General features: G+C 42.0%; 1 protein-coding gene across 2 annotated transcripts in view; it reads right to left on the bottom strand.

The window, feature by feature from the left end:
• Positions 1 to 7,646: 7,646 nt before the first annotated feature.
• Positions 7,647 to 24,488, bottom strand: part of CFAP299 (cilia and flagella associated protein 299) — a 967,879-nt gene continuing 951,037 nt past the window's right edge. For both annotated transcript variants that reach the window (XM_069745705.1, XM_069745706.1), the window contains one exon: positions 7,647 to 8,493. In XM_069745705.1, the coding sequence (XP_069601806.1) occupies positions 8,398 to 8,493 (96 nt within the window). In that variant the 3' untranslated portion in view covers positions 7,647 to 8,397. The remainder of the gene's footprint in view (positions 8,494 to 24,488) is intronic.

Genomic DNA, 24,488 nt, shown 5'->3' with positions numbered 1-24,488 from the left:
GCCGGTTCATGCATGTTGTAGTCAAATTGTTCAAATATTTACCTCTACTGAGTCTTTTTTTTTACAAAATGGGCAGATAATGTGAGTTGAGTCATCTTCTTCAGTTTAAATAAAGGCCCAGGCTGAGCAACCCTTGCCACCCATGAGAAAAGCAGACCCACTTTTGGCCACAGCCAGAGTTGTGTAACAACTCTGCTGGTATCACGGCATGGCCTCTCATCTCTCACACTATCTTGCCCACTGCTCCAGGCCATGATGTGGTTTCTGTTTCTTGCCAGCTTCATATTCTGTGCCTCTGCTCTCTGCATGCTTCCTGGCTGTGTGTATAGGGGTGCGGCGCCTGAACTCCCTGGTTCTTATAGATATCAGGTGCACCTGTCTAATCTGTTCCTGACCAATTACCAAGAGGCCTCCAGTATTTAGTGCAGCTTCCCCCAGTGGACTGGTCCTGTGCAATGTGTTAGCTCAGTTTGTGTTTAGCTTCTCAGTTTACATATAGAAAAGCTGTGTTCTTGCTGTGTTCTTGCCTTGATCTTGTTGTCCGCCCTCCAGGAGGCAGAATATCCTGGTCCCTGTGTCTTTGTCCTTGTGTCTTGTTCCATTGCCTTGTCTGTACTTTGTCCTACCTCTGTCTCCTTGTCTGTGGCTTCCTTCCCTGTTGTGTCTTACCTTGTGTTCTCAGTCTGCTTATTCTCCGCACTCCTGCGGCTCTGCCTGCTCTGTACCTTTGTGGCTTGCGGTTCTGCTCTGCTTAGCCACTGCAGAAATCTCTTGCACAGCTCCTCTCCATATTCCTTCAGTTCTGCTCTGCTTAGCTTTTATTGCTGCGCTATCTCTTGCTGTTCTGCCGCTCCTATCCGCAGTCTTGCGGTTCTCTTCCTGTGTGAACAGGTCCCAACCTGTTCCTTCATTCTCCTTTCCTTCTGGCTTGTTTCCCTTCCTCCACCCCCTTTGTGAACAGGTTCCTACCTGTTCATTCATACTACATATCGATACCTGCACCCCCTGTGTGAACAGGTCCCTACCTGTCCCTTCATACACACCAACCTACCCTGTGTTCTCTGTTGTGCCTGCCAGCCCTGTGTTCTCTGCCGTGTCTCTGCCAGCCCTGTGCTTTCTGCCGTGTCTCTGCCAGCCCTGTGTTCTCTGCCGTGTCTCAGCCAGCCCTGTGTCTCAGCTGTGCCAGTCTACTCGTCTGAATCTCATCTGTGCTCATCTGCTAGTCCTGCCTGATGCCTGCACCAATCCTAGTGTTCCTGTTCTTCAAGTGGGATCAGCAGCCACAGCCAGACACCACCCTGGAGTAGCACCTGGCAGCTTCCTGCTGCACAAGCTTGACCTCACCATCAGAGGCTCCAGTGAAAACCCAGGCAGCTGTCATAGTCACGCCCCTTCCAGGGTAGTCTGGTTTGTGGCACAGTGGGGCCACAACCCCCATGAGCTCATGCCCACCAGTCAGGGCATCAGCGTGACAAGTTGTGGCTGTGGATGCAGTGCTTGTCTTGGTTGCATCACTCTGTATCGGTGCAGGAAGCTACAAAGTAGCCTCCTTGTTATCCTCCACCTCCTCTGCTGAGCTACTCAGCTGCATACATCTATGTTCACACCAAGTAGGATCTACAACCTCATCATCATCCTTTCTGTTATCCCACGCCTTGCCCTGAGACTCACCCTCCTTCTCTTCCTGCCCACAGCACAGTACAGTCTGCGTGCATCTCATGTATCTGAGTTTCATCAAGATCACCTCCACCCCTAGGGGTTACAGTGACGAGGGTCTGGATTCTGCTCGGACCCTACTTTGTTGAGCCTCAGATCAAACTGAAAAAAATTTGGGGCATCGGTGCTGATCCTCTTGAGTCTATGAATCTTTGGAGCAGACCTATAATGTATTAACAGCTCAGCAGACTCGCCCATCTGTGGTTCCCCATAGTCAGTTGGGTGGCTGGAGAGTTGTGATGCAGGGGAAAACAATGGTAAATCTGGTGCCATCTCTGAGGACTGTACTGTGTGTGATGTTAAGTGCAGGAAGAGAAGGAGAGGCCACTTGATGAAGCATTTGCCATCCACTGAAGCATATGCTCTTTCTGGCTCTCATTTACAAGGCATAGATAAGGGCATCCTGCAAGTCCGCTGCCTCTGGGTATCCCTAAAGTCTGATCTCTCCCTCAAAAAACATATCCATGCTCTATCTACTTCCTGTCGAAAACAACTCAAAATATTTCCTGGATCCATACATTCATTAATCACAAATCTGCAAAAAGCCTAGTCTATGCATTCATTATCTCCCGCCTCAACTACGGCAAGCTCCTGCTTTGTGGCCTCCCTCTAACAGTCTTGCACCCCTCCAGTCTATTTTAAACTATGCTGCCCGACTACTCCATCTATCCCCCTGCTATTATCCGTCCTCTCCTCTCTGTCAATCCCTTCACTGGCTCCCTTTCACCCAGAAACTCCAGTTCAAAACCCCAACCATGGCATACAAAGCCTTCCACGATCTGTCTCCTCCATACATCTGTGAGCTAGTCTCCCGGTTCGTACCTGCACGCAATCTCCGATCATCACAAGGTCTCCTTCTCTACCACCCTCTTATCTCCTCTTCCCACAATTGCAAACAATATTTCTCCCCTGCATCACTTCTACTCTGGAACTCTCTGCCCCAACATATCAGACTCTCATCTACAATGCAAACCTTGAAAAGGTACATGAAGAACCACCCCTCCAACAAGCCTACAATCTACTGTAGCAAATATATTACCATACTGCTGCACACCCTACTGTATCCTAACCCATCCCTTGTAGACTGTGAGCCCTAACAGACAGAATCCTACCTCCTCCTGTACCAGCCAGTGACTTGTATCGTTTAAGATTTTTGTACTTGTTTTCATTATATATACCCCTTTTCACATGTAAAGTGCCATGGAATAAATGGAGACATACCAATAAATAATAATAATAATACCACTGTGCGGCTGCCAAAGAAAGGAAGTCAAGTAACCCGTCCAGTAACAGAAGTTGTCAAAATGCTGCACATTTATACTATTTCTACTCTGGGGAAATTGACACCACTTTAGTAGTGTGTGGCAATAATTTTTTGAAATGTGGAGACTCCCAAATTGGATCTCCATCTAGTGGGTTGACTGTAGTGGAAGGGGTGTCAGAGCACCATTATGCTATTTCTACTTTGGGGAAATTGATGCCACTTTAGTGGTGTCTGCCACTAATTTTTGGAAATGTTTGGACTCCGAGTTGGGTCTCCTCCTTCATGTGTGTTGCCTGTAGCAGTAGGGCATCCAGTCCAGCAGGCCTGAACTTACTTTCAAAAAACTACCTGTTACTATCCTTACATTTTTCTACCAACAGAAGTCTACAAAACAGATTGTTTGTGCCAACTGAGTGTGGCTGAGCAGAAAAGCTGTTTGAGCTGTTGCATGAATTATCAGGGCTCCCAGCACAATAAGCCTACACCGGTCCCTCACCCAACTTGTGTTAATGTAAAGTTAAATTCAAAGCTGTAAATTCTGGCCCAGGCTCTGATACCTCATGCATGGCCCATGGCTGGCTGCACAATTATCAAATTTCAGTTGTGGGTGAATTGATCAGTCAACTACCTGTGTTACTACCCTAACATTTTTCTACCAATAGAAGTCTACGAAACTGCTGTTTGCGGCACCCGAGTGTGGCTTAGCAGAAAAGCAGTTTGAGCTGTTGCATGAGGCATCAGGACTCTGAGCACAGCAGAAATACACTGGTCCCTTACCCACCTCTTTATTTTAACTTAAATTCAAAGCTGTAAATGCTGGCCCAGATCCTGGGTCTTAAATGGCCAATGCTTGACTTCTGTGACATTATAACATTTCTACTGTGGGTCAATTGGTGCCACTTTTCCTGGTATTTGCCCCTAATTTTGGGAAACCTTTGGACTCTAAGTTGTGTTTCCTTCATGTGTGTTGCCTGAATTTGGCAGACCTCTCAGAACACCAGGCCTACACCTATCACTCACCACCTGTTACTGATCAATGTTTCAGCTACAAATCCTGTTTCAAGCCCTGTATCATGCATCCATACTGCACAAATATTACTATTTGTAATCTTGGTCAATTGGTGCCACTTTTCCTGGTGTCTGCCACTAATTTTAGCTGTTTTGGCAGCTTTTTGCCCCCCCTGAAGCTGTTGTCTATGCGATTGGTTTGCCTCCCATTGAATTCAATCACATTTGGATATGTTCGACAAACTGATTGGCGAACAACAGGACGTTCGCCAATCCAATCCAAACTGAATTGATGAATTGATCCTTGAAAGATTCTCTCATCTCTACTTGTAATAGCAAGGTGCTTAAATAGTCAGATGCTGTATAGAACATATTCATAAACAGGTGGTAACCATTCTCCAGCAGTGAGTGCATCAAACTATTTTCTCAGTAATTTACAGGAAGTAGAAGCATTCTGGGTTATAATATTATAGACTCTCCCTATCAAAAACCCACGATAAGTTTTTGGTGAGTTTTTTACACTGCGTATTTTAGAAAAAATGCAAGCAACCTATTTTACTAAATGGGTGCAGAAATAGTGAAAAAAATCAGCAAAATCAAAAACTCACCAAAACTCATCATGGGAACTTTCATGCAGCAGTATTTGTAAATTATGTTGCACACATTGATCGCTATGTTTTACAGTACCAGCATCGTGCTTGGGATTTTAACAAAGCAGTCAATGGCAGACGATCGGTAGATGATCTTTTGTGATTACACATTTATGAAGACCTTTCAAGTGTCATATAATTGCATGTCAAAAACCTGCTAAGGTTTCTTGATTAAAAGCCTCATTGGTGACAACCTGGACTGGACTGGGACTGAAATTCAGCCATGGCATTTGAAAGCACAGAGGCCATGCACCCCTCTAAAAGCCATTTTACTAGATAAGGTTCTCTATTACAACTATGATCTTGCCTGATATTGGAGAAAATCAAGATTTACTGCAAGACCAATATTACCAATTATACTGCTATATAAGGTTAAATAATATCGACACACTATGACCACATAATATCAATACATAGTGATTGAATGCCATCTTACTGATTCTTACCAAGCATAACTGTACCAATAACAATATTGTCGTCAATACTGCAATACAAAAGACAAATAATACCTACAAACCATAGAGACACATTACCAACATATTCAGTAGTAGCACCATACTAATCAGCACTAAGACTAATATTACAGCCATACATTGACCATATAATGGAAGATATAAGTAACTCAACAGTGACATTCTTGATGATCGCTGTCATTTACTTTCCCTTCTTTTTTCTATTTCAACCAGAGTACCATGACCAAATACAACATTATGGGGTTGTTTCATTAAGACCAGTGTTGCACACATGACTCTTGAAGAAGGAGCTTACTGAAGTATGATGCACACAATTATTCCAGAGTGTACGACGTTTAGTGGCTTCATGAATTAGGAGAATCTGTTATTTGTGCCACCACCAGAAATACTGGAGTACATATCTGGAGTAAGTTAAATGTCTAAAGTGGAGTAACTTTTCATGAATTTGTCGGTATTCTGACATAAACGCCTTAATGAAAATGCCCCATTTGCTATAACCAGTGCCCTAAACAGTATGTCCCCTCTATACCAGCAAAGTAATAGTACTCTATCAGTAACAGTGAACCAAGTGTGCCCCCACAAAATAATAATGCTTCCTTTGTGCCTACACATAGTATTAGTGCACCCCTGTGCTTCCTTATAGCAATAACCCATGACTACTAATAATATAAATAATAAAGTCCCTTATATTCCTTATAATACAAATAATAATAACCCCGTGCCACCTTATATTATTATTATTATTATTATTAATAATAATAATAATAATAATAATAATAATAGTTATTAGGAGACATGGAGGCATTATTATTATTATTATAAGGAGGCATGGGGTCATTATTATTTGTATTATAGGGAAGCACAGAAAGCATTATTATTATCTTAATGATATTTTGTATCCGAAACTAACAAAAATGAAAAGCTAATACTAACTACATGCTGCTCGCACATCGGGCAGTGATGTGAAACACCCTTGAAAGTCTAAGGGTTAGCGCAGATGCCATGTTGTAATGGCACCACCTGACGTTACGTTCATGACATTGGTCTCCTGCAGTCCGCAGCCCGGAAAAAAGCTGTGCCTCTCTGTGCAAGTGGTGGAGCAGGGAGCCAATGGCTCTCTACTCCGCTAAAGTTGTTAGCAGTATAAGCTTCATATGGACGCCAACACTGTTTAAATAGTTGTGGGCTGATGCATCCCTCTGCTGGACTGGCCAATCAGGCATTTGCCAGAATTGCCAGTCTGGCCCTGGAGACAACTTCTTTATAAAGGTGGCCACGATAATCAGTTAATACTCCGGGCACCCACGAAAAACATTTTCATTTTGCAAGCGGAGTCCATGGTCAGCCAGGAATGATACAGAGGAAATGTAGGATTACATGACAGGCATTTGAAAGAATGGCCTTTTACTAAAAAGAACCACCAGAACCATAGTGACATACATAGTTACATTGGTTGACAGCTGTTGGAGTCACCTTTCCTCTATACATAATCAGAGTTGCTTGAGTCAAGTGCCTCTTTATTCTGGTTCACACAAGGGATCCTGATTCGGTGACCTCTCAGTATTATGTCCCTATGGATAATTTAGGCATATGGACAGACATTGTGTCCATGAAGCAAACCCTTTACAATATAATGACGAATAAGAAATTATTATTTATTTGATAATATTATGTGAGCAGCAGAGGAAAGCAAATAATCACAATGAGGATTAGAAAGAACACAGTATAGCTACATATGATAAAGGATACTCCCACCAGCTGTAAAGTTGCCATTTGGAAAAAAATGGCCTATTACTCAAAGTAAGAAAATGTTTTCACAGTACCCTTTCATGTATTCTGAGCATTGGTCATGTTTACAATTTCATGGAGATGCCAAGAGATTGTTATTCCTTAAAGGGAACCTGTCACCCCGAAAATCGCGGGTGAGGTAAGCCCACCGGTATCAGGGGCTTATCTACAGCATTCTGTAATGCTGTAGATAAGCCCCCGATGTTACCTGAAAGAGGAGAAAAAGACGTTATATTATACTCACCCAGGGGCGGTCCCGCTGCTGGTCAGGTCAAACGGGCGTCTCCGGTCCGCTGCGGCGCCTCCCATCTTCATTACAAGACGTCCTCTTCTGATCTTCAGCCACGGCTCCGGCGCAGGCGTACTTTGTCTGCCCTGTTGAGGGCAGAGGATAGTACTGCAGTGCACAGGCGCCGGGCCTCTCTGACCTTTCCGGCGCCTGCACACTGCAGTACTATCCTCTGCCCTCAACAGGGCAGAGCAAAGTACGCCTGCGCTGGAGCCGTGGCTGAAGATCAGAAGAGGACGTCTTGTAATGAAGATGGGAGGCGCCGCAGCGGACCGGAGACACCCATCCGACCTGACCAGCAGCGGGACCGCCCCGGGTGAGTAAAATATAACGTCTTTTTCTCCTCTTTCGGGTAACATCGGGGGCTTATCTACAGCATTACAGAATGCTGTAGATAAGCCCCTGATGCCGGTGGGCTTACCTCACCCGCGAATTTCGGGGTGACAGGTTCCCTTTAATATATGCTCAGTCATAAGAGTATCCACGGCTGCCCTGTGTGGGAAGATATGCTGTACATTGGTAAAATATGACACTTAGGCCTCTTTCACACTTCCGTCTTTTGTCTCATGTCGAAATCCATTGATTTTTGAAAATGCAGGATACTGCAAAAAAATTCGTAGGATCCTGCATTTTTCCATAGGCTTGTATTAGGGACGGATTGTGACGGATGGCCATCCGTTTCATCTGTCGTGCACTGGATCCATTGGAAAATAGCGGTCCGTCATGGAGAGAAAATGTTCAGAGGAACGATTTTTCTGCACGTCGGAAAATCGGTCAGCGACGGGTCTTGCGCTGTCCGTTGTCGGCTATGCGCCTATGGACGCAGGATCCGTCGCTGACCGTCACACACAGGAATCCCCGCTGAGCATGCCCAGAAGGATTTTCAAGTCTGGGACTCTCTCTCTTTCTCTCTCTCACGTCCCCGGAATACCAAGTCCCATATCTACACCAGAAAAGCTCAGCCGACGCATCCGTCATAACACTGGATGCGTTCCCTCCGTTGTATCACTATTTTATCGACATGCGTCGGCCCGTCTTCCCAACGCATTAGGATGGGACACTGCCGACGGAAGTGTGAAAGAAGCCTTAGTGTAGTCAAATTTATGTATAGAGCAGATAACCCAGAATATTATCTCCAATGGACACAAGAAACACTTCTTAAGTGCAAGCATTTATTTAATAAGACCAGACAAAGTTTGTTTCTTCAGTTTAAGTTTTCCGTCGAGTGATATGATCATAGATAACGGCTTGGATGTAAAGATCGGTCTGGATAGGAGTCCGAGATGAATTGTCTCCTGGGGAGGCCTAAAATTTATAAAACAAAAGTTAGTTTTCAATGTTACATGTATTCATATTGTTAGGCTGTTTGATAATAGTAATGTCCATGCAATATTTGCAGCTAGTACAATTATTCCTGCAAAAACAATAGTACATTTTATTCTTACTAGCACAATGCACAGAAATATAATAAAAGAGGAGGCCTTGAGGAAGGATGAGTACACGCACAAAGACATTGGCCTGATGGAGTGCTATTATTCCCATTTAACTGCAAAACATTGGAATAAACAACATTGCAGACACGTTTTGTGGGTGCCGCAAGTGCTGTTCTCTTACTTCAATGTACTGAAGGCATTGTGTTTTTATTGCATATGAACCTGAGATTGTTGTACTTTATTGAATTTGAGTCGGATCCAAGAAGTATCGTTTCTCCTTTCAGAGTGTGACATGATAAGCATGTCAAGGTGAGGAGACTTAAAGCTGCAATGCTCCTCTGGGAAATATGCAAATTGTCTCTTCAGAGAGGAAGAGAACTAGAACTCTAGTGCCACCTATTGGAAGTAGCAATCCTAACAGTCAATGTCGACCCTTTAACGAGCCTTGTCACATGACTTAAGATAATAGCCAAACCAGAATCTCAATTTGCAGACACTGTGTTTCGGGGTACTGCCCCTAATCAATGCAAAGTGGAGATCCGGTTTGGTTGATTGAGAGGCATCTGACCAGATCCAATAAGTATCGTTTCTCCTTGTGGAGAGTGACATGATAAGCATGTCGAGTTGAGGAGACTTAAAGCCGCAATGCTCCTCTGGGAAATATGCAAATTTTCTCTTCAGAGAGGAAGAGAACTAGAACTCTAGTGCCACCTATTGGAATTAGCAATCAAAACAGTCAATGTCGACCCTTTAACGAGCCTTGTCACATGACTTAAGATAATAGCCAAACCAGAATCTCAATTTGCAGACACTGTGTTTTGGGGTACTGCCCCTCATCAGTGCAAAGTGGAGATCTGGTTTGGTTGATTGCGAGGCGTCTGACTGGGATCCAAGAAGTATCGTTGAGATTCTGGTTTGGCTATTATCCTAAGTCATGTGACAAGGCTCGTTAAAGTGTCGACATTGACTGTTAGGATTGCTACTTCCAATAGGTGGCACTAGAGTTCTAGTTCTCTTCCTCTCTGAAGAGACAATTTGAATTTGAGTCAAAATATTAAAAGACAAGAATCAGATAAAAAAAAGATTGATCATTTTCTTTTTTTTTTTTTACATCACTTCTCTTTTTTGACTGTTGCACCAAATTCATCAACCTGATGCACTCAATTCATGATATTGGCGCAAAAATGAGCAAAAATGATTGGCATTCGTAAAATCACTTTGGCGTAAAGTTGAGCCACATTTAGTTACTGTTTAAAAAAGTCATATTTCATAAATTTGTCTAATACAAACCTACATTGATGGAACAATCTGAAAACTAACAGAACAACTAAAGACAACTTGAAAGAAGTGCAAATTGTATCATGAATTTGTCGCAAATCAAAAAGTTGCCAACTGTGAGGTAGTCACGTAAAAAAAACACTGGTGGAAATGCAATACTGAATCGGGCCCATAATGTTTATCGACTAGAGGAGTAATGAGACAAGGGCAAAATTATAATGGTTACAAGAGAAACAATGACACCTGAGCCCTGAAGCCTAGGGGGGCAACAAATAGTGATGGGAGAACTCCTGGATGTTCTGGTCCCGCAGGTTTGACCGAATAATTAAAAAAAATTGGTTCGGGTACCAGAACAGTACCCTACCCTGAGCCCAGACCAAATGGGGCGCCTGAACATCCATTGTGTGCCATGCTGTCATCTGCATGACAGCGTAGCAAACACTGGCTCTGATCGGTGGTAAGATTATTACTGCTGGACAAAAACTGCATGAGCCGGCAGCTGTGACGTAAAAAGTTTACCTCCGGTCCCATCTGCCTACGCCTGCTGCCGCTAATAACAACGAGAGCAGGTGGCGGCTACTGGGAGGATTCATAAGCTGATGTCTGCACTATAAAAAAATAAATTTTTCTTAAAAAATTAGCTTTTCAGATAATTGTCCAATTACCATTGTCCCTTGAAAAAGAGGCAGTTACAAATTAAAGAACTGTAAATTCTAAACCCTTACTCCAATTAGGAAATAAATACCCTCATATTAAAGCTGAGAGACAGCACATTAAGCTCATATTACTTATAATACTGCACCTTGAATATGTTTTGGTGAGCAGATACAATCCCCAAACTTGTTTCACTGTGAAAGCAATCCAGGCGTTTTAATGTAAAGAAGTGGAATTTGTTGTTGAGCCTCTGAAAGGAGGAGACTTTTTAGAAAATGGCTGCACTCCCTAAACATTTCATAGGATATTTATGCTTAACCCCTTTAATTGAACCTGAAAATCTACCCTTCAATTGTATTTCAGTTGTTTCAATTCAAATTCAAACTAGTGACATGCAGAGGCAAGATTATGATGATTCGGTAACTGTCCAAATATTTCTGACCTAACTGTAGTTCTTAATTAATTATTATTTATTATGCTTACTCATATAGCGTCATCATGTTTCACAGCACTTTAGAGACATCCTCATCACTGTCCCTATTTGGTCTCACAATATAAATATCTAAATTCCCTATCATGTAGAAAAAATTGTTATCCAGCTCACCCATAAAATGAAGTCCTCCGGTAGTGCAGGGACATAAAGTCCTGTGTCAGCAGCAGGAAATGAAGACAACTTGGTAAAGAAGATGTCCAGCAACAGATCCGGAGAAGTAAGTGTGAAAAACAACTATTTATTTTTTAAAAATGATTGAAAATGTATTTTTTTTCCCAAAATTTTTTTGTATCTTATCAGTAAAAATTGCATATCCCTGGGAATGGGAATGCACCAGACTGATGCATTTCAAACTACTTGATCTTAGTCATAGTATGCATTTTTTACTGATATGATGCAAAAAAAAAAAAAATACATTTTAAAAAATAAATAGTTGGTTTGAACACTGACCGCTCCGGATCTGTTGCTGGACATCTTCCCTACCAATTCCCTATCAGTATGTTTTTGGAGTGTGGGAGGAAAATGGAGGAACCAGATGAAACCGACACAAACACGGAGAACATATAAACTCCTTGCAGATGTTGTACTTGGTCTGATTTGAATTCAGGACCCCAGCAATGCAAAGCAATAGTACTAACCACTCAGCCACCATGCTGCCCTAATGACTTTGGTTATGTTTTGGGTCGTTGTCCTGCTGTAGAATAACTTTGGAGAGAATCAGATGCCTTTCTGATGGTATTGCATATTGGATAAGTATCTGCCTGTGTTTTTCAGCATTGAGGACACTACTAATCCAGACAAAATCACCATCTCCATTTTGTGTAAATGGAGTCCAACACTTGTAAGTAACTTCCACCATGCTTCACTGTTGCATGCAGACATTCACTATTGCACCACTCTACAGTCTTTTCGTGAACAATCAGCCTTCGGATACAGCTCAAAATTAAAAATTTTGACTCATAAGTCCAGAGCACCTGCTGTCATTTTCTGCACCCCAATTCTTATGTTTTCTTGTATAGATGATTTGTGGGGCCTTATTTCTATGTAAAAGGTATGGCTCTTTGCCCACAATTCTTTCATAAGAACCACTTTGGGCCAGAATTTCTGAACAGTAGATGGGTGTGGCTGAGACCCACTGATAGTGTCAGTTTTTAGGTGATGACACTGCTGCACAGCTTCTGATTTTGAAAGCAAGAAAGTATGATGTATCTGTTGTTTGCTGCAATAAGTTTCCTTTACTGACCACTTTAGGCTATGTGCACACGTTCAGGATTTCTTGCAGAAATGACCTGAGAAAAAACGGAAATTTTCTGCAAGAAATCTGCATGCGTTTTTTGCCCGTTTTTTAAGCGTTTTTGGTGCGTTTTGCGGATTTTTCCGGACATTTCCCAATGCATTATATAGTGGGAAATCTGCAAAAAATCCGCAAAATTAATGCATATGCTGCGTTTTTTACCGCAATGCGTTTTTTTCGCGGAAAAAAACTCATGTGCACAAAAATTGCAGATTGCATTATAAATGATGGGATGCATAATGTATGCTGTTTTTTGTGTTTTTTTTAGTGTTTTTATAGTGAAAAAACACGATAAAAATGCGAAAAATCAGCAACGTGTGCACACAGCCTTACTATGTGAGTTAATGTTGTCAATTTGTTGCTGCTTCTTCAACAGAGCTTGATCAAAAAATCTTGAAACCCCAGTCTCCTATGAAATCTTTGTCTAGGAGACTTTGCTGATACCTTATTTCTTGTTGCTGCGCTTATTCTTATCTCTGGTGTACAACCAATGACATGAAACCATCTTCCACAACCTCATCTTTGTCTCAGAGTTTGGTTGGTTCTTACCCAGCTTTAACCCCTTAGCGACAGAGCTAATTTGGTGCTTAATGACCAAGCCAATTTTTACAATTCTGACCACTGTCACTTCATGTGGTTATAACTCTGGAATGCTTCAAGGGATCCCACTGATTAAATCAGAAAGATATGTCACACAAAATACTTATTAACCCCTTAACCCCCAAGGGTGGTTTGCATGTTAATGACTGGGCCAATTTTTACAATTCTGACCACTGTCCCTTTATGAGGTTATAACTCTGGAACGCTTCAATGGATTCCGGTGATTCTGACATAGTTTTCTCATGACATATTTTATTTCATGACAGTGGTAAAATTTATTTGATATTATTTGCGTTTATTTGTGAAAAAAATTGGAAATTTAGTGAAAATTTGGAAAATTTTGCAATTTTTCAACTTTGAATTTTGATGCCCTTAAAACACAGAGATATGTCACACAAAATACTTAATAAGTAACATTTTCCACATGCCTACTTTACATCAGCACAATTTTGGAAACATTTCAATGATTTTTTAGTCCCCAAATTTTTATTTTCCCAAGGGTAACAGGAGAAATTGAACCGCAAAAGTTGTTGTCCAATTTGTCCTGAGTACGCTGATACTCCATATGTGGAGGTAAACAACTGTTTGGGTGCACGTTGGGGCTCGGAAGGGAAGAAGTGGCGTTTTGGAATGCAGACTTTGATGGAATGGTCTCACGTTGTGTTTGCAGAGCCCCTGATGTGCCTAAACAGTGGAAACCACCCAATTCTAACTCTAATCCCAACCCTAACCCTAACACACCCCTAGCCCTATTCCCAACCCTAACAATAACCCTAACCACACCCCTAACCCTGACACACCCCTAACCCAACCGTAAACATAATTCAAACCCTAACCCCAACTCTAACCCCAACCCTAACTTTAGCCCCAAACCTAATGCTAACTTTAGCTCCAACCCTAACCCTAATGGGAAAATGGAAATAAATAATTTTTTTATTTTATTATTTTTCCCTAACTAAAAAACTGTAATGCTTTGAAAACATGTGAGTGTTATCTTTTCTCCTGTAATCCCTTTATGTTATAATTACCTTGTACATATTTGCAATTGTCTCATTTGTAACATCTTTGTAAAATATTTTGATAAAGCACTGCCTAAATTTTGTGGGGTATATTATTTAATACTAGTTCTTTCTCCATGCTCTAAATGTACCCTAAGTCTCCTGAAGGGAATTACGCTACTGTGTTGGGTTAGCTTCGGACCCGTTTAATCGAAGCTGGTGGCAGTTTACCATGCCGGCCTTTGGGTGATGTTGTAGCGACTGCGGCATTAATAATTATTGTTCCTGCCTGAGCAGGAGTAGTTTATCGTGTCGCTGCAGTGTGCCCAATAGCCAGTACATAACAGACAGCCTTTCTGGTGACTAATTACCCCAGGTGCAGTACCTAATCTGACCTGAGAGTAAGGGGGGCGCCAGAGAGCTGCAAGTGTTAAGTGGAACTGTAAGCGGGATATACATAAATCCCTGCAGTTCATGGTATATTGAAGAGCAGTGGGATACCTAGAATAAGCCCCTGCTGTAAACTAATTGTCACGGATCGCTGCTCCGTGGTGTCACTTATTCGTCACGTGCCTGCTCTCACACGTGACTTGGGGTTGTGCCTGCAAGGGTTAATCTATCTCCCCTCTCTCAGTCCAGCATTCAACCTCTGTCCTATGCTGTAATGGGAGCATAAATTCACACCGTGACCGTCACCCCTACGTCACGGGTCGGGGTGACTTTAGGCCAACAGATGGCTATCACATGTGCAGGGGGGCTTATCTTAGTTATCCCTCCGCTCCACACTGTGATGAAAAACACACACAAGGCTATTGACCTCCTAGTTTACAGCAGGGGCTAATTCTAGGTATCCCACTGCTCTTCAATATACCACGAACTGCAGGGATTTATGCATATCCCGCTTACAGTTCCACTTAAAACTTGCAGCTCTCTGGCGCCCCCCTTATCCTCAGGTCAGATTAGGTACTACACCTGGGGTAATTAGTCACCAGAAAGGCTGCCTGCTATGTACTGGCTATTGGGCACGCTGCAGCGACGCGATAAACTACTCCCATTCAGGCAGGAACAATAATTATTAACGCCGTAGTCGCTACAACATCACCCAAAAGCCTGCACGGTATTGCTGCCACCAGCTCCGATTAAACGGGTCTGAAGCTAACCCAACACAGTAGCGTAATTCCCTTCAGGAGACTTAGGGTACATTTTTAGAGCATGGAGAAAGAACTAGTATTAAATAATATACCCCACAAAATTTAGGCAGTGCTTTATCAAAATATTTTACAAAGATGTTACAAATGAGACAATTGCAAATATGTACAAGGTAATTATAACATGTTCTCAGAGCATTGTAGGCAACCAGGCTAGTTGAGCTTCCATACGTCCCAGTGCATTGGACGTGCTGCGGGATCTCCAGGAAAAAGACAAGGCGGTGATAAAGCGGGGTTTGATTTACTATTTATAGTGTGTTTTTATAGTGGGTTTTTATGTTTGGCAGCTGTCACACACTAAAAGACCATTTTATAACAAAAAATAGTTTTTGCGTCAACAACATTTTGAGAGCTATAATTTTTCCATATTTTGGTCCACATGTGTCATGTGAGGTCTTGTTTTTTGTGGGATGAGTTGATGTTTTTATTGGTACCATTTTTGGGCACATGACATTTTTTGATCGCTTTTTATAGCGATTTTTGTTAGGCAGAATGAACAAACACCAGCAATTCATGAATTTGTTTTGGGGGGGGATGTTTATACCATTCCGCATTTGGTAAAATTGATAAAGCAGTTTTATTCTTCGGGTCAGTACGATTACAGCGATACCTCAATTTTTTTTATGTTTTGGTGCTTTTATACAATAAAACTATTTTATATAAAACATAATTATTTTTGAATCGCTTTATTCTGAGAGCTATAACTTTTCTTTTTTTCTCTGATGATGCTGCATGGCGGCTCGATTTTTGCGGGGCAAGATGACGTTTTCAGCAGTACCATGTTTATTTATATCCGTCTTTGTGATTGCGTGTCTAATTTTTGATCGGCGATATGATGATTAAGCATTGTTTTTGCCTCGATTTTTATTTATTTTTACGGTGTTCACTGAAGAGGTTAACTAAATGAACAGTGTCATAGGTTGGGTCATTACAGATGCATCGATATTAAATATGTGTACTTTTATTGTTTTTTTTATTTACATAATGTATTTATTGGAACAATATTTTTTTTTCTTTATTTTTTTCTTTATTTAGGTTTTTTTTATATATTTTTACACAGTGTATTTTTTTTTTTAACTTTGTTACTTTGTCCCAGGGTGGGACATCACTATGTAGTGTCAGATCGTTGATCTGACACTTTGCACAGCACTGTGTTAGATCAGAGATCTGACATGCAGTGATGGAGGCTTGCCGGCACCTGCTCTCAGCAGGCGCTCGCAAGCCACCTCCCTGCAGGACCCGGAAGGACCCCTGTGGCCATATTGGATACGGGGCCTGCAGGGAGGAGAACTGAGGAGACCCTCGGAACAACACAATCACATCGCATTGTTCTGAGGGTCTCAGGGAAGCACACAGGGAGCTCCCTCCCTGCTCGATGCTTCCCAATGCCACCGGAACGCTGCGGTCATGTTTGATCGCAGTGTTCTGGGGGCTAATGTGCCAGGGGCTGTCCTTGACTGCTCCTGGCCCATAGTGCTGGATGTCAGCTGTGATAATCAGCTGACACCCGGCTGCGATTGGCCACGATCTCCCCATGAGCGCGGCTGATCGCCTATGATGTACTATCCCGTCCATAGGAATTAAGCCCCAGGTCACATGGACGGGATAGTACGTCCAATGGCAAAAAGGGGTTAAATAACATTTCCCACATGTCAACTTTACATCAGCACAATTTTGGAAACAATTTTATTTGTTAGGAAGTTATAAGGGTTAAAAGTTGACCAGTGATTTCTCATTTTTCCAACAAAATTTAGAAAACCTTTATTTTAAGGACCACCTCACATTTGAAGTGATTTACCCAAAAGTGACACCATTCTAAAAATTTCAGCCCTCAAGGTGCACACTACCACATTCAAGAAGTTTATTAACCCTTCAGGTGCTTCACAAGAACTAAAGCAATGTGGAAGGAAAAAATAAACATTTTACTTTTTTCACAAAAAAATTAATGTGTAACCAATTTTTTTTATTTTCACAAGTGTAGCAGGAGAAAATGGACCACAAAATTTGTTGTGAAATATCTCCCAAGTACGCTGATACCCCATATGTGAAAAAAGCCACGTTGAGTGCATGGCAGGGCTCAGAAGGGAGGGAGCACCGTTTTACATTTTGAATGCAAAATTGGTTGGAATCAATGGTGGCTAGTATTGAGCATTCCGATACCACAAGTATCGGGTATCGACCGATACTTGCAGTATCGGAATTCCGATACCGAGTTCCGATACTTTTGTGGTATCGGGAATCGGTATCGGATCCATATTAATGTGTAAAATAAAGAATTAAAATAAAAAATATTGATATACTCACCTCTCCGGAGGCCCCTGAACATCACCGCTGGTAACCGGCAGCCTTCTTTGTTTAAAATGAGCGCGTTTAGGGACTTCCATGACGTTACGGCTTCTGATTGGTCGCGTGCCACTCATGTGACCGCCACGCGACCAATCAGAAGCCGCGACGTCATTCTCAGGTCCTAAACTCCTCATTCTAGGAATTTAGGACCTGAGAATGACGTCGCGGCTTCTGATTGGTCGCGTGGCGGTCACATGAGCGGCACGCGACCAATCAGAAGCCGCGATGTCATTCTCAGGTCCTAAACGCGCTCATTTTAAGCAAAGAAGGCTGCCGGTTACCAGCGGTGATGTCCAGGGGCCTCCGGAGAGGTAATTATATTAATATTTTTTATTTTAATTCTTTATTTTACACATTAATATGGATCCCAGGGCCTGAAGGAGAGTTTCCTCTCCTTCAGACCCTGGGAACCATTAGGATACCTTCCGATACTTGGTGTCCCATTGACTTGTATTGGTATCGGGTATCGGTATCGGCGATATCCGATACTTTTCGGGTATCGGCCGATACTATCCGATACCGATACTTTCAAGTATCGGTCGGTATCGCTCAACACTAATGGTGGCGCCATGTTGTGCTTGGAGACCTTCTGATGTACCTAAACAGTGGAAACCCCCCAATTCCAACTCCAACCTTAACCCAAACACACCCCTAACCTTAATTCTAACCTTAACCACAAACCTATCCCTAACTCTAACACACCCCTAACCCTAATCCCAACCCTAACTGTAATCCCACTCCTTGCCCTAACCTTAGCCCTATCCCTAACCTTAACCCTATCCCTAGCCCTAATCCTATCCCTAACCCTAACTTTAGCCCAACTCACTTTAGTCCAACCCTAACCCTAGCTTTAGCTCAACCCTAACCCTAGCTTTAGCCTAACCCTAATCCAAGCTTCAGCCCAACCCTAACCTTAACTTTAGCCCAACTCACTCTAGCCCAACTCTAACCCTAATGGAAGAATGGAAATAAAGATATATTTTTTATTTTATTATTTTTCCCTAACTAAAGGGGTGATAAAGGGGGGTTTTATTTACTTTTTTTTATTTTTATCACTGTGGTAGGGTCTATCATAGTGATCAAAATGAACAAATAGGATAAATTTCCTATTTTTTCTGGGTGGTGGCTGGCAGATCTTGGCGCGCGCACTGTGCATGCACCGTCCATTTTCTCCTGGAAGATTTTGGTGGCCCGGGTGACTTCACGGGGGCATGCAGGGACATCAGAGGTACCAGGGGGGTGATCGGGGTACCCTATTTCTCCTTCCTCTGATATTTGATCACATCAAAGGAGAGAGAAATTAAATGGATTTTTTTGCGGTCAACATTATACCATTAATAACGGCGATCGCAACACCAGAGTTGGTAAAAACTGACCCGAATTATGTCTCTGGGGTCTCAGCTACCTCCAGTAGCCGAGACAACAGAGAAATTCTGACTCTGGGGGCGCTATACACTTAAAAACCTCAGCGCCGTTATAAAGCAGAGCTGTGGTTTAAGTACCCTTAACTGCCGCCGTTAAAAGACGTATCGGCAGTCCTTAAGGGGTTAAGGCTCTCACACAGCTGTTCCTATTTCAGTTAACAACTAGGCTCCACCCTACATATGAAAATGATGATAATTATCACCTGTTTGGAATAATGGGTTACTCAGGCAACTGTATATAATCCTACCAGATCCTTGACATTGTGTAGTTGCACATACAAGAATTGATGCTGTTTTGAAGACAAAAGGTGGTCAGTCACACCAAAAAACTGGACTTGATTAAAATTTCTCTTTTGTTTACTGACCCTGCATTTTGCTATTTTATAATAATAAAGTATTTTTGAAGCATACATTTTTTCCACACCTGCTTGAAACTTTTGCACAGTTCTGTATATTCCAAGGTTTCTTATACAGTTGGGTAAAAAAGTATTTAGTCAGCCACCAATTGTGCAAGTTCTCCCACTTAAAAGATGAGAGAGGCCTGTAATTGACATCATAGGTAGACCACAAGTATAAGCGTCAAAATGAGAAAACATACCCAATAAGTCACCTTGTCTGATTTGGCAAGATTTATTTTGCAAATTATGGTGGAAAATAAGTATTTGGTCACTTAAAATGATGCAAGATTTCTGGCTCTCACAGACCTGTAACTTCTTCTTTAAGAGGCTCCTCTGTCCTCCACTCATTACTTGTAGTAATGACACCTGTTTGAACTTGTTATCAGTATAAAAGACACCTGTGGACAACCTCAAGCAGTCACACTCCAACTCTACTATGGTGAAGACCAAAGAGCTGTTGAATGACACCAGAAACAAAATTGTAGCCCTGCGCCAGGCTGGGAAGACTGAATCTGCAATAGGCAAGCAGCTTGTTGTGATGAAATTAACTGTGGGAGCAATAATAAGAAAATGGAAGACATACAAGACCACTGATAAACTCCCTCGATCTGGGGCTCCACGCAAGATCTCAACCCATGGAGTTAAAATGATCACAAGAACGGTGAGCAAAAATCCCAGAACCACACGGTGGGACCTAGTGAATGACCTGCATAAAGCTGGGACCACCGTAACAAAGGCTACCATCAGTAACATACTACGCTGCCAGGGACTCAGATCTTGCAGTGCCAGACTTGTCCCCCTGCTTAAGCCAGTACATGTCCGGGCTCGTCTGAAGTTTGCTAGAGAGCATTTGGACTATCCAGAAGAGTATTGGGAGAATGCCATATGGTCTGATGAAACCAAAGTAGCACTGTTTGTTAGAAACATAACTCATCATGTTTGGAGGAGACAGAATGCAGAGTTGCATCCAAAGAACACCATACCTACTGTGAAGCATGGGGGTGCCAACATCACGCATTGGGGCTGTTTCTCTGCAAAGGGACCAGGACGACTGAGCCATGTACATGAAAGAATGAATGGGGCCATGTACAGTTAGGGCCAGAAATATTTGGACAGTGACACAATTTTCGCGAGTTGGGCTCTGCATGCCACCACATTGGATTTGAAATGAAACCTCTACAACAGAATTCAAGTGCAGATTGTAACGTTTAATTTGAAGAGTTGAACAAAAATATCTGATAGAAAACGTAGGAATTGTACACATTTCTTTACAAACACTCCACATTTTAGGAGGTCAAAAGTAATTGGACAAATAAACATAACCCAAACTAAATATTTTTATTTTCAATATTTTGTTGCAAATCCTTTGGAGGCAATCACTGCCTTAAGTCTGAAACCCATGGACATCACCAAACGCTGGGTTTCCTCCTTCTTAATGCTTTGCCAGGCCTTTACAGCCGCAGCCTTCAGGTCTTGCTTGTTTGTGGGTCTTTCCGTCTTAAGTCTGGATTTGAGCAAGTGAAATGCATGCTCAATTGGGTTTAGATCTGGAGATTGACTTGGCCATTGCAGAATGTTCCACTTTTTGGCACTCATGAACTCCTGGGTAGCTTTGGCTGTATGCTTGGGGTCATTGTCCATCTGTACTATGAAGCGCCGTCCAATCAACTTTGCAGCATTTGGCTGAATCTGGGCTGAAAGTATATCCCGGTACACTTCAGAATTCATCCGGCTACTCTTGCCTGCTCTTATGTCATCAATAAACACAAGTGACCCAGTGCCATTGAAAGACATGCATGCCCATGCCATCACGTTGCCTCCACCATGTTTTACAGAGGATGTGGTGTGCCTTGGATCATGTGCCGTTCCCTTTCTTCTCCAAACTTTTTTCTTCCCATCATTCTGGTACAGGTTGATCTTTGTCTCATCTGTCCATAGAATACTTTTCCAGAACTGAGCTGGCTTCTTGAGGTTTTTTCTGCAAATTTAACTCTGGCCTGTCTATTTTTGGTATTGATGAATGGTTTGCATCTAGATGTGAACCCTTTGTATTTACTGTCATGGAGTCTTCTCTTTACTGTTGACTTAGAGACAGATACACCTACTTCACTGAGAGTGTTCTGGACTTCAGTTGATGTTGTGAACGGGTTCTTCTTCATCAAATTAAGTATGCGGCGATCATCCACCACTGTTGTCATCCGTGGACGCCCAGGCCTTTTTGAGTTCCCAAGCTCACCAGTCAATTCCTTTTTTCTCAGAATGTACCCAACTGTTGATTTTGCTACTCCAAGCATGTCTGCTATCTCTCTGATGGTTTTTTTCTTTTTTTTCAGCCTCAGGATGTTCTGCTTCACCTCAATTGAGAGTTCCTTTGACCGCATGTTGTCTGCTCACAGCAACAGCTTCCAAATGCAAAACCACACACCTGGAATCCACCCCTGACCTTTTAACTACTTCATTGATTACAGGTTAACGAGGGAGACGCCTTCAGAGTTAATTGCAGCCCTCAGAGTCCATTGTCCAATTACTTTTGGTCCCTTGAAAAAGAGGACGCTATGCATTACAGAGCTATGATTCCTAAACCCTTTCTCCGATTTGGATGTGGTAACTATCACATTGCAGCTGGGAGTGTGCACTTTCAGCCCATATTATATATATAATTGTATTTCTGAACATGTTTTTGTAAACAGCTAAAATAACAAAACTTGTGTCACTGTCCAAATATTTCTGGCCCTAACTGTATCATGAGATTTTGAGTGCAAACCTCCTTCCATCAGCAAGGTCATTGAAGATGGGTCTTTCAGCATGATAATGATCCCAAGCACACCGCCAGGGCAATGAAGGAGTGGCTTCATAAGAATCATATGAAGGTTCTGGAGTGGCCTAGCCAGTCTCCAGATTTCAATCCCATAGAAAACCTTAGGAGGGAGTTGAAAGTCCGTATTGCCCAGCAACAGGCCCAAAACATCACTGCTCTAGAGGAGATTTGCATGGAGGAATGGGCCAACATTCCACCAACAGTGTGTGCCAACTTTGTGAAGACTTATAGAAAATGTTTGACCTCTGTCATTGCCAACAAAGGATATATAACAAAATATTGAGAAGAACTTTTGTTAATGACCAAATACTTTTATTCCACCATAATTTGCTAAATAAATGTAGCCAAATCAGACAAGGTGATTTTCTGGATTTGTTTTCTCATTTTGACTTTAATAGTTGTGGTCTACCTATGATGGCCTCTCTCATCTTTTTTAAGTGGGATAACTGGTGGCTGTATTTGTTTCTAGTGTAGGGTATGGAAAAGTTTGTTGAAATGAAAACAAATGACCATTTAAGCAACAGTGGAACATAAATGAAGAGGGAAATCTGCAACACATCCAGCATGGAAATGGATATCCATTAACCATCACTGGGGGATTTAACTGTCTGCAATTTGTAGGTAAAGTTTCTGAACAGTCACTAAATTCTGCACTGCTAGTTGGAAACTTCAAATTCAAGCGGCACCAAAGTACCGATCTTCATTAGATAATCATTTTGTGCTATGTACCGTAGCTCTAAAACAGTAGAAACGTTTATCGAAAGTCTACATTTGGATACATTTTTGCCTTTTCCATAAATATGTATACAATGGGAACAGTTGGTTGGGGGATTTCATAGCAAACTTGAGAGTGAGTGTTGTACTAGATATAACAGTGACAAATGTAATAGTAGCCGCATTAGATGCCCTTTAATGACATGATGAATATGAAATTATCAGCTGCACTAATGGCATCCCTCATACAGCTACAGCCTGTTTGTAAACAATCTGTATATACTAAATCCATTAGAAGCTCTCAGCTGGAAAATCGAAGCACCAGATGCAGTGGACATAATTAATGTCACTCATTTTGTTAGCATTCAGAAATCTGCTTCAATTATTTTCATATGCCCAGGTTTGCAGCTGGAAAATCTGAATAAACAAACGGGAATCAAGTTTACTTTAATGTATAGACCATGCACTTCGCTGCCTAGGAGCTGTAGCCTACAGCAATAATACTGCTACAATTGCCACACTTAAGAAAACGATAATACATGTATTGTGTTTCTTTTAGTTTATCCCGAAAATAACAAGTAAGATCTTCTAACAACTTTAATATCCAATGTTTGCACAAGAACAAAGCTCCTTCATATAAATATTGACACTAGGATTGTAAATAAGACATCTGAATGTATCCTTGAAGAAGAACCATGTGCAGGAAGCAGCTGCAGATTGGTAAACATGATCCATAATATTTAATAATATCTGCGCAGCTTAATTTGCTAAGCTGTATATGCAAAATACCTGACTATTATATTTTTTTAATAATGTAACTCTCCTCTCCCAGTTCACACTATCATACAACGCTTTAACTGTGTTGAAGGTACATCCAAGGACAGATATGTAGGGGTTTTCTTAAATTCTTCTGCAGGAGCGCACCGTTCCCCTGTCTTGCAGCTTCATGCTTGTTTGGGGCAGTGTGCTACTGCTCGGTTGACATTTCAGACCAGCGGCATCATCGCTGGCCTGACCTTTTTGCACTCTTATCCTTCTAGAAGATAGGATCAGAGGAGTGCAGTGCCACTGAAGTTGGCCAGATCCAGCGATCCAGCAAGTAGAGTTGAGCAAATTTTTTAAAATTTTGTTCCGATTACGATCGGCAGCAAATATTGTTTTAGCAATACAGCCAAATGTCATTGGAGTCAATGGTAGTAGAAATTACCGAATATGTTCGGAACCGATCATCAAACATAAATTTGGCACGAATAGGCTACCAATATGGCATGAATATGGCAAATTCAGATTCGGTGACCGGTTCTGAATATATTCGCTCAACTCTAACAGCAAGCACCAGAGCACTACTTACAAGCTCTATGTGGAGAAGCTTCTAAGCAAAGCAATGATGAAAGTCAGTCCTAGGCACAAAGCAATGAACTAATTTTGCTTACAAAAACTTTGCAATTTAACCATTTAAGTTGAAAATGAGGCGCTAGCATCCTGAGTTCAAATCCCACCCGAAACATCATCTGCAAGGAGTTTTTATGTTCTCCACGTGTTTGCGTGGGCTTCCTCCGGTATTCTGGTTTCTTCCCACAATCCAAAAACATACTGATAGGGAATCTAGATTGTGAGCCACAATGAGGACAGCGATGACAAT

The sequence above is a fragment of the Ranitomeya imitator genome, chromosome 1 (genome assembly GCF_032444005.1).
Source record: "Ranitomeya imitator isolate aRanImi1 chromosome 1, aRanImi1.pri, whole genome shotgun sequence".
Taxonomy (NCBI): Eukaryota; Metazoa; Chordata; class Amphibia; order Anura; family Dendrobatidae; genus Ranitomeya; species Ranitomeya imitator.
The sequence above is the reverse complement of the archived record's forward strand: the minus strand, read 5'-3'. Positions and strand labels throughout refer to the sequence as shown.